At 38.9% G+C, this 19,843-nt stretch overlaps 1 protein-coding gene across 2 annotated transcripts; it reads left to right on the top strand.

The window, feature by feature from the left end:
• Nucleotides 1–738: 738 nt before the first annotated feature.
• LOC120003970 (ion channel DMI1-like) lies at nt 739–10,648 on the top strand. Of its 2 annotated transcripts, XM_038853145.1 has the most exons (12): nt 740–1,506; nt 2,181–2,249; nt 2,589–3,218; nt 3,659–3,841; nt 3,962–4,021; nt 4,110–4,313; nt 5,802–6,050; nt 7,775–7,873; nt 8,089–8,283; nt 9,024–9,116; nt 9,753–10,019; nt 10,104–10,648. In XM_038853145.1, exons 1-12 carry the CDS (start codon nt 934–936, stop codon nt 10,320–10,322), a joined length of 2,841 nt encoding a protein of 946 aa, XP_038709073.1. In that variant the 5' UTR covers nt 740–933; the 3' UTR covers nt 10,323–10,648. The 2 variants fall into 2 exon arrangements, with proteins under 2 accessions (XP_038709075.1, XP_038709073.1); XM_038853147.1 differs by lacking the exon at nt 10,104–10,648 and having other exon boundaries at nt 739–1,506; nt 9,040–9,116.
• The last annotated feature ends 9,195 nt before the right edge of the window (nt 10,649–19,843 follow it).

The raw sequence follows: 19,843 nt of genomic DNA, 5'->3' as shown, positions 1-19,843 counted from the left end.
TCACTTGGCACTATAAAAGAAGAAGAAGAAGTGTACAAACCGAACTTCTTAATCCTTATTTACTTTCTTAGGCATGACTCCGATCACTTATCTTTTTATTTAGCATGGCTCCGCGCCAACTAATTCTTAGATTTGTCTTTTCAGCCCCCACGATTATGTCTTTATTTTAGCTTATAAAGCATGCCTACATCTCAGAATGTATCCCTTTCAATGAAAATCATGATGCATTCTAGCAAATGTGTTGTTTTTCATTTCCTTTTAATAGCAGCTCTTTTCATTCCGGTGTTAGTCTTTAGTTTTCTGTTTTTCTCCAAATTGACACTCCATGCATTTAAAGTTCTTTTCTCGAAAGGCAAACCTCGAGTCAGTACCATTGTGTTCTCTAATTGTGCACAATTCGTTTGGTGTAGAGGTCATATTCAACACAAATCATCCTACAACAATCCTATCAAATCTTTTGGGTTGACAGCAAATCTTGACACACCTATAAATCCAACATCCTTATTCACAAAACTCTCATCGAAAGTTTGAGATCTCCTATCCAAAGTAGAACATAACCAACAATTATCAAATAATACCTGAATAAACTAACAAACTGAAAAGTGGAAATAATCCAGTACAAACAAAATCCTTAAACCTAAAAAACAAAACCTGATCTGGACCATCCACGTCATTTCGGTCCCACATCACTTCGCTGCCCCACCAATACTTTGAGTCTTTAACGCCGCTAATCCGCTCAATCATCCATCACAAAATCACCCACCGGCCTCTGCATATTCTCTACCGTAGATTGTAAGATGGCAAAGAGGGAGCACTCGAGGAGCGAAAAACTGATAAATCATCCATCAAATCTCTCTCTACAATGTTTCTGTTGAGAGATTGCTGTTTCGGTTTTTTTTTTGAGATTGTTGTTTCGGTTGATGAACAACAACAATGAAGGGCAATGAAGAGTCGCTGCCGGATCCGAGCCCTAAAATGGCAGACAGGCGACCACTGCTCAAGAAATCAAAGACCAACATATCGGGCGATTCTCGATTCCCCGGTCCACTCTTCCCCACCGTCCGTCGCACCACCACAGATCCCCCTTCCCGCCAGCTCCCATCTGATCTCCGCGTCTCCGTTGGCAGCGATTCATCTCCGACCCTAGGCATCATTAACAGTAGTGGTGGCAGTACCAGTAGCAGTAGTAGTTCGAGCTTCTCTGATAGGGACTGGTTGTACCCGTCTTTTCTCGGACCCCACACAGTAAGGAATCGGATCACGGTCAAACCGGCGCCATCTTCTTCCAAGTCCCAAAAGCTTGGTAAAGCAACGGCTGGTGGTGTGCAGCGGAAGGTTGCAGCAGTGGTGGATGAAAAGCCACCGATTGCGGATCTTCCTCCGGTAGTAGAGAGGAAAAAGAGGAACGATAAGGAGGTGGTTAGTAGTCAAGATTTGGTGACTCGGAGTCATTCAGTTAGTCCAGGGCGAACTCGGGGAGTGAAGCGTTCTTTAGTCGTATATACAGTATGTTCATTTAATTTTTCTAGAGGTCGTTCAACTTTTCCTTCTTATTTTCCTGTAGTTTGCTGAGAAAGAGAGTATTGGGAAAGGAAAGAAGATAGTGAGCTGTTTTTAATTGACTGATCTTTTATGTATTTCGATAATGTTGTTTACCAACTATAGAAAGGAAAGTCACATCAATTGTTATGTTTGCTTTCCATACTTACTCTTTTATATGCAAGTGAGTATACCATCTGAGAGCAACATTTTCTGGTCATTTGTTAGTAAATTTTCTTGGGAAAATATGTGATGAAAAAGTTGAGAAATCAAATTGAAGTTAGTTCGAAATCAAATTGAAATTCATATTTTGTTAGTTACCAAGATGGGAATTCTTACAGATGGGATAATTTAAAGTTGTAACACAGTGATTTGTTCGCAAAAAGAATGAAGAACGTGGCCTGTGAAAATGTGTGATGAAAAACTCAAATTGAAGTTGGTTCAAAATCAAATTGAAAATATATTTTGTTTACCTTTGAAATTTTCATATAATTTTAATATTTCAGATATTCTTGGAAAGCTGGCAGAAAGTCTGTCTTTAGTTCTCAACATTTTTTATTTTGCGTCCTTTCTCTTAATTGTCATCCTTTCTCTTAATTAGTTAATTGTGTTAGTAACGCTTTTTTGGGGCTTTGCTGCAGCTTATTTTCACATGTATGTTTTCTGTATCTTATGCAATTTACCTGTGGAAGGAAGTCTCAAGACTAGAGGTAAGCTATTTGTACAAACAAAAGTACTCGGTACTATGATGTTAGTGTTAGTGATTCTTTGTTTTGTTTCTTTTAGAGAAACTTTTTTGAATTATTAAATCTTTCCTTTGGTTGCTGAATTAAGAAAACAAGGAAAATGAAACTGATCAATTTCTGGTTTTTCTACTCTCATGAAATTTACAAAAGTTTGTTAAAATATTTCCTTGAGTTGGGTTTTAATTTCATTTAGAAGTTTCAGCGGATGGAAATGTTTGTTTTCTTTCCTCCATTGACTAAACACCTTTTCAAGAATTTTGTTTGGTCTGTAAATTGATAAATATATTATATTCGTGCTTGCAGGGAGAGAACACTAACCTTCGTAGACTGTGTAGCAGTAAAGGTGTCCTAGGTAATGAAAACATTAGAGTTTTGCGGCACGAAGAGGGTAGTTCACTTTCTGATTTTGATGATCCTCAAAGTAGAGTTGTTGCTTTGTATACTGTTGTAATCACACTTCTTATGCCATTTGTGCTGTACAAATATCTTGATTATCTTCCCCAAATAAAGAGTCTCTTAAAGAGAAAAGTGAATAATAAGGAGGAGGTTTCCTTGAAGAAGAGAATTGCGTACATGGTTGATGTGTGTTTCTCGGTTTATCCTTATGCAAAGCTACTTGCCCTCCTCTTTGCAACTATATTTCTCATAGGATTTGGTGGCTTGGCATTATATGCGGTCAGTGACGGTAGCTTTGCTGAAGCTCTTTGGCTTTCATGGACTTTCATAGCTGACTCAGGAAATCATGCTGATAGGGTTGGCACAGGTCCTAGGATTGTTTCCGTCTCTATAAGCTCAGGAGGCATGCTGATATTTGCTATGATGCTTGGGCTTGTCTCAGATGCTATCTCAGAGAAGGTAGATTCATTGCGAAAAGGCAAGAGTGAAGTGATTGAGAAGAATCATATACTAATTCTTGGATGGAGTGACAAATTGGTAATTTTCTCGTGTGCCTATGAATCTGCTGCTTCATACCAAAATTTTATAGTAGTGTCAATGTCAAGTGGTGTAGAATTCTTAGTATATTATGAGATATATTGATTTGTTAGTTCTATGGTTTTCAAATTCTTAGAGTGCATTTCCTTATAAATCAGTAGACCACATATAATGAAAAATCTTATGAATACATGTACATACTTTGTCCCTTCACTCCCTTGAGGATATCAAATAACCTTAACCGAACCTTATTAGTTATCATGCCTGCTATTACTTCGTGGGTTGGATGAGATGCATCGTTATTTTTTTTTGTTGATTGAGATGGATCGTTGTTTATTTACATGTAGAAAGGATTTGACTCTGTAAAGTTTTCGAACGACAAATATCATATACTTTAGAGCAAAAGTAGGGAGTTTCAACAAATGATGTTTTGGTTGCAGGGTTCACTATTAAAACAGCTCGCAATAGCAAACAACAGTGTTGGTGGCGGTGTAGTTGTTGTGCTTGCTGAAAGAGACAAGGAGGAAATGGAGATGGATATAGCCAAACTAGAATTTGACTTCATGGGGACGTGTGTTATATGCAGGAGTGGTAGTCCTCTTATACTAGCGGACTTAAAAAAGGTAGATTTGAGTTTTTTTTTTTTTCTTCCTTTTCTTTATCATTTGGCAGTCACAGCAGACTAGCAGAGGCCCATATTTAGACTGAAGTGCTCTATTTTTTTATTTTGTTTTCTTTGAAAGGTATCAGTTTCTAAGGCACGTGCAATCATTGTGTTAGCATCTGACGAAAATGCAGATCAGGTTTTTTCCTATTCTCAATACTGCTATGGAATTCATATACTATTAATATCTCGTGGAATTTTAGTTGTATGTTCTCTTTTGTTACCAGAGTGATGCCCGCGCATTGAGAGTTGTGCTCAGCCTGACAGGTGTGAAAGACGGGTTGAAAGGTCATGTGGTTGTAGAGATGAGTGACCTGGACAATGAACCCCTGGTGAAACTAGTTGGGGGAGAACTCATTGAAACAGTTGTTGCCCATGATGTCATTGGACGTCTCATGATACAGTGTGCTCTGCAACCCGGTCTTGCACAGGTTACTTATATGAACATTATGTTGCATTTCTCAATGGTCTCATGTGAAAGTTTATGGAGACCATTTGATAATATTGAATTCTTTGTTTTTTAATGTGCTAAACTTTTGTGAATGCATTGTTTTATATTAGTACATTTGTTGTTATCTTTTAATGTCATCTTTTAATGTCGCTCCTGGTAAACTAATTCAAATTTGGTTTCCTTCAGATGTCAACTTGCATGGACAATATCATTTCAAATCTGGTTAACATCAACTCTAGATTTAATAGTGAAGATGCTTTCCTTTCTGCTTCAACCTACGGAGGACAAATCACTTGGACCCTTTCAAATAATGGTCAATACTCTGTTAGGTTCTAATACAATGAGTTCACAAAACCTAAACACCATCTAGGAAACCCTCTCTTCCCTTGACAAAAATGCATATGGAAAGATAAAGTCCCTCCAAAAGTGGCTTTTTCCTGGTGGGAAGCATAATGGGGGAAATTTTTGACCATTGACAATCTCAAAAAAGAGGTCTTCGTATGGTAAATAGATGCCCTCTGTGCAGGATAGCTAAAGAATCTGTCAATCACATACTATTACATTAAATTTAGAAAGAAAAAAAAAACATACTATTGCATTGTGATTGGACAAGAAAAGTTTGGGAAGTTTTCTGGAGTCTAATTGGTATCAATTGGGTTATCAATGTTGTTCATTTGCACTTGGAGTTCAGAGCTTGGAGTTTGTTGGGCAAGAACGAATCAAGCAAAAAGATCTTGTAGTTTGTCTCCTTAGCTACTTTTTTTTATGAATAATATTGATTTTAATGTTAGGTATTTTTAGCTTGTGGGAGGATTCGAACCTTCAACCTATTCAAAGTCCTAAGGAGTCGCTACCACTAGGCCAAGAGCTCCTTGTCCCCTTAGCTACTTGTTCACTGGTGTGGAACGGAAATAAAACGCAGAATATTTAATGATTCAAAATCTTCTCTCAACCAGTTTATGGATAATTGGCTTGGTTGTGTTAAGTTTTGGATGTCGAATGTGTGTCCTAATTTCATGAGAGCAATTAGTTCCTTAGCATCATAATCCTTTCCCTGTGAATTTCACCTTCTTGGTGCTTACCTTAATAAAATATCTTTTGCATTTAAAAAAACTCTATGTTTTCGTAGCCCTTTTATGATTCATCATTGTATGTGTGCATTCAAATAGAAAATTGTTCGTCATTATTCTTGTAATCATTATTCGTAATTCCGGTTCGGCCAAACCTTCTGCATTTCTTCTCAATTCGGCAATTCTGAATCAGACATCAATATTTAATTGGCAACCACATTTTTTCCTGCCAATCTGGTAAATAACATTGTATTTTAATTGTTTTCCTACTCTATTCTGTTTTCTTTTCTCTTTTTGTTCTCTCAATGGTGTAGAACCTACAGGGTTCACATCTCTTGTACCTCTTGCCCATTACTGTTGTTTCAGATCATGACTTTTGTTTTACTTTTTCTGGCCAGATATGGGAGGATATATTGGGCTTCGAGAACGCTGAGTTTTACATTAAAAGGTGGCCTCAGTTGGACGGTATGCATTTTCGAGATGTGCTTATTTCCTTTCCTGATGCAATTCCATGTGGAGTTAAGGTTGCTGCAGATGATGGGAAGATAATCATGAATCCAGATGATAACTATCTTCTAAGGGAAGGAGATGAAGTTCTTGTTATAGCCGAGGATGATGACACCTATGCTCCAGGTCCTCTTCCAGAGGTTATCCTTCTTTTCTTCATGTAGTCAAGACATGGATTTATATATTAGGATGGTGAAGATTTATGGCCTTGGAAGTTGCTGAAATTTATTATAATCAGTTAATTGGAACAAGATAAATAACATTCATACGATTCCAGCTGATAAATATTACTAAACTCATTTGGATCCCAAAGTTCAAAGTGCTAACCAACTTTTCATGAGAGCATCAAAGTTGTCATTAAGACATTTCTTTCAACCCATACTTGCCAATGTGCCATGTAGCACCAATGGGAATTAGCTAAACAACCTTGTAATTGTGCTTGTTCCTATAGAAAAAGTTCCAGGCTGGAAGTTCTTTGGCAAGAGAACAAGTTGTGTATGATGCTTATATATCTGCTCTCTATACCATTTTTCTTAAATTTTATTGTTGTGTTTTGATCCGCTAAAAAATTTGTGATGTCGGTTTATCCGTTTCAAAAGTGATGAAGAACATGATGTGATTAAGCACGCTAACTTCCTTGCAGGTTATTAATGGAGGAAATAACAAAAGCTAATTAGAGACCTTCTAGGCTTCTTTGATCTGATTTACTCAGTGTTGACAATGTGCATTGTAATGGTCATTTTAGAAGGAGTCTTGGGAAAGAACTTTGTTTTTGAGAATCTTCAGTCAAGGTGGAAATTCGAAATCCTTGAAGGATTGTTGGTTGCATTGTCTTCTGACAAGTTAGGGACTATGGCTTTATTATTATGGGGCTCTCCTGGAGAATCACAGGGAATATTGTGGATGAGCCTATGATACATGGACTCTTCAATATAGCCGCCCTACCTGTGTCGACACGACACGGTGTGGATATGGGTATGGATCCGTGTCGGAGCGGAGACAATTTTATGTCGTTGTCCCGATTCTTTCATATATAGCAGTTAGTATATATTCAATTGTATGTGAAAACTATTTAAGTTATTAGTTGATAAGATTCCGAAAACTTCATTTGATAAAATAATGTTTCAAAAATAAGAAAATCATAACAAAATAATATTGGACGTAACATAACATTAATATTTTTATATAATTAAAGCTGACGTACCCACGTACCCGTATCCTACTTTTGGACAATCTCCTTGTATCCATACCCTAGTTTTTGGGCAGACCCATTAATTTTCAAATTGAAGAGTCTGACACTTAGATATGTACCCATACCCGACACCGGTACCCGAGTATAGGTATCATATGGATGAGCTATAAGATTTGGAGGGGTATATTGTTAATAGCTTCTGCTTCTCCCATCATCATTGGGTTGGTAATGGAGGGAAATAGAAGAGCTTTTGAAGGCAAGGAGTCCTCCCTTCTTTTGCCCCAATGATAGATGGTTGTATATCCTTATTTATTGGTTTAATGGTATATTTTTGGTGCATGGCATGATCTTTTGGATCTCATAATTTCCTTGACCTGTAAATGATCTTCTGTACTCTGTGCGGCTTCCCCTTTATGCACTTCCCAATACTTTTGCTATGGCCTATTAATGATGATGATGGTGATAATGGTGATAATAGTTCTTAGAATATTCTAATCACCAATTTATAAATCATTGTATGATCTCTCAGTGTGAGAACTGAGAATCAGTATTCTCCTGGAATTTTTAACAATAATAGTGTTTTTATTTTCTCTATGTTTTAGTTTTTGTACTAGGACAATTGTCTTAGCTATGTTTATTCTTATTCCATTTATGCCATGTTCTTTGGCACAGGTGCATAGGGTTTTTTTCCCGAAAATATCTGACCCTCCCAAATTTCCTGAGAAAATATTGTTCTGTGGCTGGCGGCGTGACCTTGATGACATGATTACGGTAGGTCACTGTTCCATACTACACAACCTTTATAGCCTATAATATTTGAGTCTATCTATTTGATAACTTACGAAGCCCGCTACTATTGTTCATTATTTTTTTTTATTTTTTGTGAACGTAATATGGCAATATAATATATATGATAGACTTAACCTAGAGCCAACAAAGAAATAAGTAATTCTTATAATGGATGAAAATAATTTTGCGTTCTTTAGGTACTAGAAGCATTCTTGGCTCCAGGTTCAGAACTGTGGATGTTCAATGAGGTTGAAGAGAAAGATAGAGAAAAGAAGCTCACTGATGGGGGACTTGATATATCTGGATTACAAAACATAAAACTTGTCCACCGTGTGGGAAATGCCGTTATTAGGCGGCATTTGGAGAGTCTTCCTCTTGAGACCTTCGATTCTGTAAGTAGAATAATATAATATCTTTGCTCTCCCTTGTGCTCCCTATGTTTTTTTTTTCATTGAATTGTTGAAACTCCTCTCTTATTGCTTTTTCTCTTTTTTGTCTATGATTTGTTCAGTCAAAACTTTCTTTCTGGTTTTGATGTTTTGGGTAATGGGTCAATTTTTTGAAAAACGAAAGGACACCTTATGCATAAGGCTGCCACTGTGGTGGGCTCTGCAAAGGGCTGATGTATGAAATTTCAGTCTTGCATTGCGGAGAGGCATTTCCATAATTTGAATTTTCAATCCCTATGTTGCTAGACTCCTGCTCCAAGGTGCACCCTTTACCCATTATTATTGAATGAAAAATGGAAAAGAATGGTATGATATTGGATGTGTTCAATGGACCAAATTCAGAATGGATGAGTTTTCTTAATCAAATCCTCATAGACGTCTGTTACCAAGCAATAGAAGATTACCGCGAAAATATGATATTATTTTTCCACCTTAGCTGATTTTTTAGTTGCTTCTTTTTAGATACGTGTTGTAGAATGGTTGATGCTGTAATTGGAGCATTTAAATATACCTTTGACTATAATTTACTCACCTTACAACAGAACAAATATGCAGCCTATGGTATATAAAGTGGCACGTTAATTGGTTTCTCTCGCAAATCCTTTTCATTTGAACATGCAAAAGCATCCCTAATCTTCTTTATTGACTCAGTTTTCTGCTGATTGCTAACTCTAAGTGGACAGATATTAATCCTTGCAGATGAGTCTTTGGAGGATTCTATTGTGCATTCTGACTCTCGATGTCTCGCTACTCTGCTCCTAATTCGAGACATACAGGTAACTATGGTGCCCTTTTTGTATAGACATACCATATATTAAATTAGATATCTTCCATGTTTTTTTTCATACTTAGAGTGAGGGGCATGATTAGCCTCTCGTGAAGGGTAAACCTACCAACTGAAAAGGGCATCTTAAGATTGATTTTTTGTCCATAGTATACTTTTAAGGAAGCAGGTAGGAAAATTGTGTTTTATGACATACTTGAGGGAGTTAAAACTATTTTTTAGCTTAGGGTGATTGATTATTGGATGTTGATTGGATTAAACTGCATCAAAATCTATGCAGCATTTCACTCAATGCACTTCATGATGCATGAATTTCTGGAATTACTTGTTTTTGTGGGACGTGTGTTCTGCATTCATTATTTTTTGTAGCTGCAATCTGTAATGTCTTCATTCTAATTGCCACAATCAAGATTTCGCTTTTGTTTTAATTTTTGATGGATAATTGATGCCCGGTGTTAACATTATAAAGAGGAATGCATGTGTTGTAATGGGAGAGAACTCATATAGGTTTTCAGCAGTCACATGGCAATAATTTAACATTGTTTCATGTACATGTGGCCTCATTGCTATATTTGCTGTCATCCTTGTAATATCCATTATAATATATACTATTTGCCATGTGTTACAGTCCAAGCGTCTTCCTGACAAAGATAAGAAGTCGACTTCTTTACGACTATCTGGGTTCTCACACAGCTCCTGGATCCGTGAAATGCAACAAGCTTCAGACAAGTCGATAATTATTAGTGAAATCCTGGATTCAAGAACTAGATACCTGGTGTCAGTGTCTAGAATAAGCGATTATGTCCTCTCAAATGAACTGGTGAGTATGGCACTTGCCATGGTGGCAGAAGACAAGCAAATAAATCGTGTGTTAGAGGAATTATTTGCAGAGGAGGTACTTCCATTTCCATTACAAGCACATACTTTGGCTTAACCGATTTCTTTGGTTTAATATGCTTTTTACCAATTCCATTTCCAGGGGAACGAGATGTATATTAAACCTGCAGAATTCTACCTTTTCGACCAGGAAGAGATATGTTTTTATGACATAATGGTTAGGGGTCGGCAAAGAAATGAGATTGTTATAGGTTATCGCCTAGCTAGCGCAGAGCAGGCCATTATTAATCCTTCTCGGAAGTCAGAACCCAGAAAATGGTCTCTTGATGACGTTTTTGTGGTCATTTCTTTTGGGGAATAAACAAAGGGAAATGGTCTCTTGAGTCTTTACTTAGTTCGCTCTCACTGCTGAACACACAACTCCATTTCAATATATTGATTGGTGGATTGGTAACTGCAACTTCAAATTGTGCACTAGAAGATAATTCAGGAATTTAGGGAGTTTTTTTAATACTGGGACAAGTGCTTAAATTCATTGCAGGAAATATGTTGTACAATTGTAATATTAGACGTTAATGTTGGAGTTTTTTTGTTGTAATTGAACTTCTACTGAGCCAACTGAATTCCCAGAGATGCTGCCTCAATTACCTGTATCAGGAAAATAGAAATATTTTCTTTGCCTTGATATTGTGCGGTAGTAGGGTAATTAGCAGTGGTGATAACAAAAGCAATGCTCGATTTTATTTCTCATTCTTCCAGGATAGATATACAAGACACTAAAAATTTCTGTTCACTGAAAAATTGGGGAAAGACAACTTTTGGTCACTGAAATATCTGATCAGATTTAATTCAGTCACTCATTTTATAAACGTTTCAAATTGAGTATCGAAGATTTAAAATTGTTTCAATCTAGTCACTCGGTCAGGTTTCTCATTGTTCGGGCAATAAAATTACTGATGTGGCATAAAAATTAATATTTTTAAATTTTTGACTGACCTGGCCTCCGACGTGGCAAGTGATGACTTTGATATTCCTTATATTTTTTTAAAAAAATAACACAAATAATAACCCAAAAAAATAAAAAAGAAAAACTCAATTCCTTCTTCTTCTTTACACCCGCCGCTCAACAAAAAAGAAAGCCCTAAAAAAAGCTAAACCCAAATTCATCCTCTTCTTCACAAGCAGCAGTTCAAGCTCACAGACCAGATTTCTTTTCTCCTTGACAAGAGTATATCCTCCAGAGAGATTCGAATGATGCCATTGAAGTGTTCGTTGACGGAGACCCTGTTAAAATCCCTAAAGGTATGACGGTGTTGCAGGCTTGTGAGGTTGCTGGGGTCGACATTCCTCGATTCAGAGGAGCTCCTCTCAAAAGAAGCCAAGTATTTCCCCTTTCAAATCTGTAATTTGATACCTCAATCGCTTTAGTTCGACGATAACTCCGGTGGACGGATCCGATGGAAACTCCGGTGACTAGGAATTGATGCATAGATGTCTGTGAGGACTCCATCTCCAATGCGGGCTCCACCTGTGAAGTAGGTGAAACAGCCAAAGGCAAAGGACTCAAACAAGTGGGAAATGGGCACGGAGGAAAAACACTAGTTGGGGCTTGGATTGTAGAGACTCTTTGGGAGCTTGATCGGTTTGTGAGCAACTATAAGAAGTTGGTTAGCAAGATCAAATGGCAAGATCTCATGGGTATCAAGGTTTGAGAGGAAGATGAAGGACAGGAAGAAAGGTGAGAGACGAAGAGAGAAAAAGTGAGTTTTGATACACCTTTTTTTTAATTTTTAATGACACGTATTTTTTATTAGTATTTTTAATGCCACATCGTTAATTTAACTGCCCGAAATAGTTTGAAATTGCCCATGTGATTTGTTTGAAACAATTTAAAAATTTGGATACTCAAATTCAAACGTTTGTAAAATGAGTGATTAAGTTGAATCTGATAAGATATTTCAGTGATCAAAAATTACCTTTCCCCCTGAAAAGAAAAGTTATACAAGTAGTGAAAACAGAGAAGGGATCCATCGCTCAGAAAACAAACCAAGCTTAAGTATGGTAACCTACCTTGAAAGATGGTCATCCATGACTCATGCAAGGGGATATCTGGTGACTTGAGAGGGCACGAAGAAAGTGGAAGAAGCAGGAGATTGATACAGTTGCATATTTCGATCATCGAGCCATCAGAGGGTCATGAAAGAAGAGCTGATCAACTTTATTAGAGTTTTCTAAAGCACTGAGATTAAGCAAGCATGAACTCTATTAGAGTTTTCAAAAAAAAAAAGCAACAGAGTTGGCATTGTTAAGAAGATGAATATCGAAAGAAATGCACATATATAATAGACATGAGGACGACGAGAAAGAATTTGTGAACCTTTTGATGACAATAAATCCCAATACATCTTCACAAAACCTTACAGAAGTGCCAACAAAGTTGACAACAAATGAGACATGATTAAAGGAAAGTAGGGGGCCTGTAGTTGTTGTGTAGTAGATGGAGATGGTGATGAACTGATCAACCTCTGTTCATCTCCCATTACCCAAAAGTCAAAACCAAGGCTTCTCTCATTTTATAAAGTTTGAGTGTGACCAACTCATGAAATGAAACCATCACTTAAGACTGAATCCCTTCCTTTTACTTGTTTCTATATTCTTGGTAATTCTCTTTAACCTAAAAGTTTGTATTTAGGGATTTGGATGATTTGAAATTTTAGGGTTCATAGGTATTTCGGAATTTTTGATTTAACTCAATAATTTTAGGTTGTTAATGATAAATTTTGTTGTTTATGAGTGATTGACAATTGATAGTACTCGGAAAGTATTTGGTGCGCACATGAGTCGATTTGTGGATTTTTTCAGTAAAACACTAAGGAGGAGAGGTAGGAGATTTATTATTTTGTTCGTCTCTTAAGCTTCAATATTGTTGTTGCTGCTGCTTATTGTTGAGGTGGCAATCTTTATAGAAATCACTCTTTGCATGAACATAGGTATTCCTTGAATAAATTGTCTTTAACCATTATTTGAGCTTTGGTGTTTTGAATGACCACGATGTATGTTTTTTCTTGGATTTCTAATTTATTTAAATTTCTAGTCCTTGATGTATTTCAATCATTGAGATTGTTGGACTCTTTCTCTTGAATAAATCCATATTCCTTGACATGTTCTTGATTTGATATTCGTGGATCCTCCTTAAATCATGTCTTTGTTGTCTCTCCCTTGGAAATGGTTATCTCCCATACGATGTTCATTCTTGAATTCTTCTATGTGAGAAAGTGGTTCATCCATTCATGGTTTTGAAATGGTATGAGTTGCTAATCTTTCCATCGAATGAAGTCATGGTTATATATATATACTAGTTGCATGCCCGCGTTTCGCGCGGCACATATTTTGATTGGAAAATAGAGATGTGTGGAAGTTTTTCGATACTTTGTTAACATGAAGAGCAGTAGAGCTTTAATTGTAGAAAATAGAGATGATTGTGAGATGAAGATAAAATATGTACAATACTTGTTTTTTAATTTGTTAAGAAAAAAAATTTCTAATAGGGTGTAAGAAATTTGATGCATAAGGAATAAGTATGCTAAGAGTTTATCAATTTTTATTTGCGTCGCTAGTATCTACAAAGTGTTATAGGTCACCAAAGACATGTTTATGAGACAATATTGTATGGTTAGTACAACAATCTCTACAAAGTGACATTTAATATCAAGAAGTACAATGTAGCATAAGTAGTATTTTTGAAATGATATTTTGGAATAAAATTCTTAATATTTTTAGAATAAGATTTTTGAATTTATATTTTTGAAATGTTATGTATGACTGGTAGATTTGTGCCTATAATCACTTTGACCTTCAACAACTCATTGAATTCTATCGTGCTTTCCTGTCACCACCTACATGTTCCAATACCAAATGAGCTGAATTTACATACACATTAGAACAATATAGCATGAGAAAAGCCTCTCATGTTGTGTATGTTGCAATCCAAACAGACTACTAAACCTGACCAAACTCTAAACATGCACAATACATCAACTAAATACTACAAAAACACACAAAATACATCAAAAACACACAAAAATTCCCACAAAATGATGATAATTAATGCCAAAAACACACAAAATGTTTTCAAACTAAATACTACAAATGAATTTCATTAATTGAGTAATATCAAAAGACTCTCATAATTAGCAATACATGACCTTTGAGAAACCAAAACAACATCAAACCACTCCTATGAAACATTAAATTCCCATACAATTCAATATAATTTTAAAATTATTTGAATACTATTAATTGTATGAGTGTGGTTGTGGGTCTTAAAATGTATGAATGTGGTTGTGGGTATTAAAGTTTTGCAATATATTTATGTGTGTGGTTGTGGGTCTTAAAGTTTTCTAATATATTTTAAAATTTTCTTTTGTCTATGTAGGCTTTTTTGTAAAGACGTCCACATGGCACCATGAATTAAGGAGAAGCATTGTGGATCCTCAGTTATATATATATAGATTGATATATATATAGCGGTATTATCACATGTGGTATTATTTTACAGTATCATCTTACGGTTTGTGTTTTTAGCCGTTGGATGAGATTTCAAATCTCAAGATAGAGACTGAAAGTCCCAAATCTCGTGTAGTTAACTCCAACGCCGTACCTCACCTACAAGTGCATCGTATCATCACCCACCCACTGATCTCGTCGTTGGAAGCCACCCAAACTAGGGGCGGGAGTCTTCACTACATCACCATTTTGAGATCACTAAACATTATCTCTGTTTCCACAATCACCATTTGGGAAGGAATCTATACAGCTCTGGGTGCTAATTGAACAATATATTGAACAAAATTGTGAACAAATCTCTCAGACCACATATGCGACCTTCTCTCGCGACTGACCCACATCTATGGCCTAATGGAGGTGGTCGGTCAGAGGTGGTCTTTCTGGCGTGTGTCTTCGGTTGGAGGTGATCGATTGAGAGGAGGCTATGGCCGTTGGAGGTGATTGATTGAGAGGAGGCGCTGCAGCTGGGAAATCGCATTGACGAGAGAGAAGTTAACATGAGAGACAAAGATCGAAAGAGAGAAGTTAACATGAGAGACAAAGATAATGGAGGGGCGACCATGGCTATTCGATAGACATTTATTTGCAATTCAGGAGATGCAGAGTGTAATACCGGTGAGGGACATTTTCAGTCAGAAGTCTTTTGGATACAGATTCATAATCTACCTCTGGCTGCCATGACGAAGAACGTGGGAGGACTTATTGGGAATTTGATTGGAGTATGTTATGAGGTGGATACACAGGAGGATGGTCTGAGTTGGGGTCCCTACCTACGCATCAGGGTTAGGATTTCTCTCTATGATCCTCTTTCCAGAGGAAAAAAGATTGATCTTTTCCTGACAGTTCTATTATGGTGGGATTCTTGTATGAGTTTCTGCCAAAGTTTTGTTTCAGGTGTGGATGTATCTTGCATGGTAAGAGTGGATGTCCAGTCCCTACTGATGGTCGTTTGCATCGGAAAGAAGATCAATGGGAGTATGGGAGTTGGATGAGAGCAAACGTCCAACGTCGTCAGTCAAACATTAATCATGAAGACTACCGTCGGAATAAGTCTCCGTCCGGAGAAGGAAAGAGTTCGGCAGAAGAAAATAATCAGGATATCAGTTCTAATAGGAGTCAATCACATGTCCCTGACAAAGAGGGAACTGAAAATCAAGAGTTATCTTCAACAAACTATGGGGCTGAAAATTTGCCCATAGTTGGTGTAACTGTTGCTACAAATCAGGGCTCAACTAATTCAATTCCTGATTCTATTGGGATAGTAAAATCAATGGAGGGCCCACGTATGGTAAATACCATAAATTCTAAAGATGAGCTGGATAGGTCTATAGTGAAGAATATGGATGCGACACAGGGAACTATTTTTGGTGCTAAGCCGAGGAAAATAACCCAGACCATGACAGGACTGGACAAAATGGGGAGTTCTTCAATAAGTCTTTGCAAGTTAATCCTGATAAAAAAAGCCAAAAATAAAGTTGGAAGAGGAGGGCACGTAAATGGGTGAAAATTGATCATGATATGTGATAATACCAAAATTACCCCACCAATAAAAGTTGGACATGTGACACATAAGTAACAGCTATGCCAAGATCAGTCAGCAGCCAAAGTTCCTACTTCGGTATGATTGAAGTAGCTACTTCGGTATGACCAAGAAGAGGCCGAACTACAGGATTGAAGGCACTACTTCGGTCGTTCATTAGAGTAAGATGTCTGGACCGCGTGGTAGGAAGGTCATGACCGACCTTCCTAAGACACTCCTTCCTACCGATGTGGTTTGTCCCATCTGACCTAGGTAGTAAGGTTCGGCCATACCTTACTAAGGTCAGTTTACCAAGGAAGAGTCCAAACAGGACATTAACTCCCAGGCAGAGTCCTACTCTTTTTTGGAGAGGGATACATAGGGAATTTACCCTCCGAAAGACCCTCTAGCAAACCAATGAGAGAGAGTCTGACACCTACTACAACTCAAACTGCTCAGGCGCATATAAAAAGGGGACCTCCATTCTCAGGTAAACATCCTAACTCCTGCACTCAAATTTACTTACTGAGCAAGAGGCAGAGCTCTAAATAGTGAGCCATCCTCCCAAGTTTAGTACCGTACTGACTTGAGCGTCGGAGAGGTCCCCCCGAGCACACCCTCGGGGCCCTACCGAAGCTTACGTTTGCTTATTGTGCAGAAAGGAAGGCAACCGATCAGGAAGGAAGAACTTGGTCTGACTAACTGATTCGTCTAGTAGGGTCGGGCCTATTTTTGACGTCATCAGTTTGGCGCCGTCTGTGGGAAGGAAAGTAAACTTCCCAAAAGATACTCACAAAGTTAGACCAAGAAGAAACAACGATACTTCAGATGAATGAAGGTCACCTCGTAAGAAGGTAGACCTCCTTCGAGAAGGAAGATCTCCTCAGAAGAATGGAAGTCTCCTCGGAAGAAGGTAGACCTCCTTAGAGAAGGAAGAAGATCTCCTCGGAAGAAGGTAGACCTCCTTAGAGAAGTAAGAAGGTCTTCTCACGGAAGGAAGATCTCCTTACTTCTCTAAGGAGGTCTACCTTCTTCCGAGGAGATCTTCTTCCTTCTCTAAGGAGGTCTACCTTCTTCCGAGGAGACTTCCATTCTTCTGAGGAGATCTACCTTCCGTGAGGAGACCTTCTTACTTCTCTAAGGAGGTCTACCTTCTTCTGAGGAGATCTTCTTCCTTCTCTAAGGAGGTCTACCTTCTTCCGATGAGACTTCCATTCTTCTGAGGAGATCTTCCTTCTCGAAGGAGGTCTACCTTCTTACGAGGTGACCTTCATTCTTCTTCCTTCTCAAAAGAAGGAATGTCTCATCGGATGAAGGAATACATCCTCAAAAGAAGGAATGTCTCATCGGAAGAAGGTGGACCTCCTTAGAGAAGGAAGAAGGCTTCCTCACAGAAGTAATATTTCCTCAAAAGAATGAAGGTCTACTCGAAAGAAGGTAGACCTCCTCAGAGAAGGAAGAAAGTCTTCTCGGAAGAAGGTAAACCTCCTTAGAGAATGAAGAAGGTCTCCTTCAGAAGGAAGATCACCTCAGAAGAAAGAAAGTCTCCTCGAAAGAAGGTAGACCTACCTCAGATGAAGGAATACCTCCTCAGTAAGGAAGGAAGGTCTCATCAGAAAAGAAGGAAGACCTCTTCAGAAGAGAATGAATGTCTCCTCAAATAAGGAAGACCTTCTCAAAAGAAGGAATGTCTCATCGGATGAAGGAATACATCCTCAAAAGAGAAGGAAGGTCTACTCCAAGAAAGAATACAAAAAAGAATGAAAGTCACCTCAGAAGAAGGATGACCTCATCAGAAGAGAATGAAAAATTCCTCATATAAGGAAGGTCTCTTCAAAGAAGAAGGAAGATCTCCTCAGAGAAAAATGAACATTTCCTCCTCAAAAAATCTACCTCAGGAAAATTACCAAATAGAAAGAAGAAAATGTACCTCATTGAAAAAAAAAAATCTTCATCAACAAATTGTCGGATGCGGAACTAGATCGGCCTACTAGTTTAGTGTTCACTAGTTCGGCCACCTGGGATAGCATGCGCTACTTCGGCCTACTAGTTCAGCGCTCACCAATTTGGCCACCCGATAGAGCACATACCACTTGAACACACACTACTTCAGCCACCAAATAGAGCACACCACCAGTTTGGCCTCCCTCCTGGTATAGCACGAACTAGTTCGTCCTCCCGGTTTAACTTGCTCCAATACGGCCTTTCAATTGCCAGACAGAAGGAAAGAGACCTCCTCGGCAAAGAATTTTACTCAACAAGGAATCCTCCTTGGCAACAGATGACTCCTCTTACCAACATAGAACCAGAGCGGGCATACTCTTCCTCGGTCCGGGGGGCATATGTGTGAACATTCAAAGTCCAAATCAGGACAGAAGTGTCCCACTTAGGTCAGCTCGGCCCAAAAGACTTGTGAAAATTCAAAGTCCAAATCAGGACCGAAGTGTCCCACTTAGGCCAGTTCGGCCCAAAAGACTTGTGAAAATTTCAAGTCCAAATCAGGACCCAAGTGTCCCACTTAGGCCAGTTCGGCCCAAAAAGACTTGGGAAAAATTCTATGTCCAAATCAGGACTGAAGTGTCCCACTTAGGCCAGTATGGCCCAAAAGACTTGGGAAAAATTCCAAGTTCAAAAAAGGATTAAAGACGTCCGACCTAGGCCACTTCGGCCCACCAAGGTCGCTTTGTCCAACCTAGGACACTTCAGCCAATTTGGCCGCTTCGGCCCACCTAGTTCGCTTCGGCCAACGTAGGTCGCTTCGGCCAAAATGGCTTAGAAAAATTCGAAGTCCCAAGAAGGACTAAAGAGGTCCCACGTAGGACACTTCGGCCCACCAAGGCTGCTTCGTCCAATCTAGGACGCTTCGGCCAACCTAGGCCGCTTCGTCCAATCTAGGACGTTTCAGCTAACCTAGGCCGCTTCGACCCACCTAGGTCGCTTCGGCCTAAACGGTCACTTCGGCCAAAATGACTTAGAAAAATTCTAAGTTCCAAAATGGACTAAAGAAGTCCCACGTAGGCCACTTTGACCCACCTAGGCCACTTCGTCCAACTTAGGACACTTCGGCCAATTTGGCCACTTCGACCCACCTAGGCCGCTTCATCCAACCTAGGCCGCCTCGGCCCACCTAGGTCGCTTCGGCCAACCTAGGTCGTTTTGGCCCAAAGGGTCACTTCGGCCAAAATGGCTTAGAAAAATTCTAAGTCCCAAAAAGGACTAAAGATGTCCCACGTAGGCCACTTCGACCCATCTAGGCCTCTTCATCCAAGTAGGCCGCTTCATCCCACCTAGGCCGCTTTGTCCAATCTAAGACGTTTCAGCCAACCTAGGCCGCTTCGGCCCACCTATGACGCTTCGGCCAACCTAGGCCGCTTCGTCCAACCTAGGACGCTTTGGCCAACCTACCGCTTCATCCAAACTAGGTTGCTTCGGTCAACCTAGGACGCTTCGGCCAATTAGGTCACTTCAGCCAACCTAGGCCGCTTCGGCCCACCTAGGTCGCTTCGGCTAACCTAGGCCACTTTGGCCAAACTAAGCCACTTCGGCCAACCTAGGTCGCTTCAGCCCACTTCGGCCAACCTAGGTCGCTTCAGCCCAAAGGGTCACTTCGGCCAAAATGGCTTAGAAAAATTCCAAGTCCCAAAATAGGACCAAAGTGTCCCATCTAGGGTAGTTCAGCTCGGTAAGGTCAGTCTGCCCAAAAGACTTGTAAAAATTTTCCAAGTCCAAAATAAGACCAAAGTGTCCCACCTAGACTAGCTCAGTCAAAATAGGTCGGTTTGGCCAAATAGGTCAGT

This window comes from Tripterygium wilfordii, chromosome 8, assembly GCF_013401445.1.
Source record: "Tripterygium wilfordii isolate XIE 37 chromosome 8, ASM1340144v1, whole genome shotgun sequence".
In the NCBI taxonomy this organism is placed as follows: Eukaryota; Viridiplantae; Streptophyta; class Magnoliopsida; order Celastrales; family Celastraceae; genus Tripterygium; species Tripterygium wilfordii.
This window is presented reverse-complemented; position numbering and strand designations above follow the sequence as displayed.

Coding starts and splice junctions, on each gene's coding strand:
- LOC120003970 (XM_038853145.1), top strand. CDS start 934: ATGAAGGGCAATGAAGAGTCGCTGCCGGATCCGAGCCCTAAAATGGCA. Junction 2,250..2,588: donor AGGAAGTCTCAAGACTAGAG/GTAAGCTATTTG, acceptor TCGTGCTTGCAG/GGAGAGAACACTAACCTTCG. Junction 4,314..5,801: donor TGCAACCCGGTCTTGCACAG/GTTACTTATATG, acceptor TTTTCTGGCCAG/ATATGGGAGGATATATTGGG.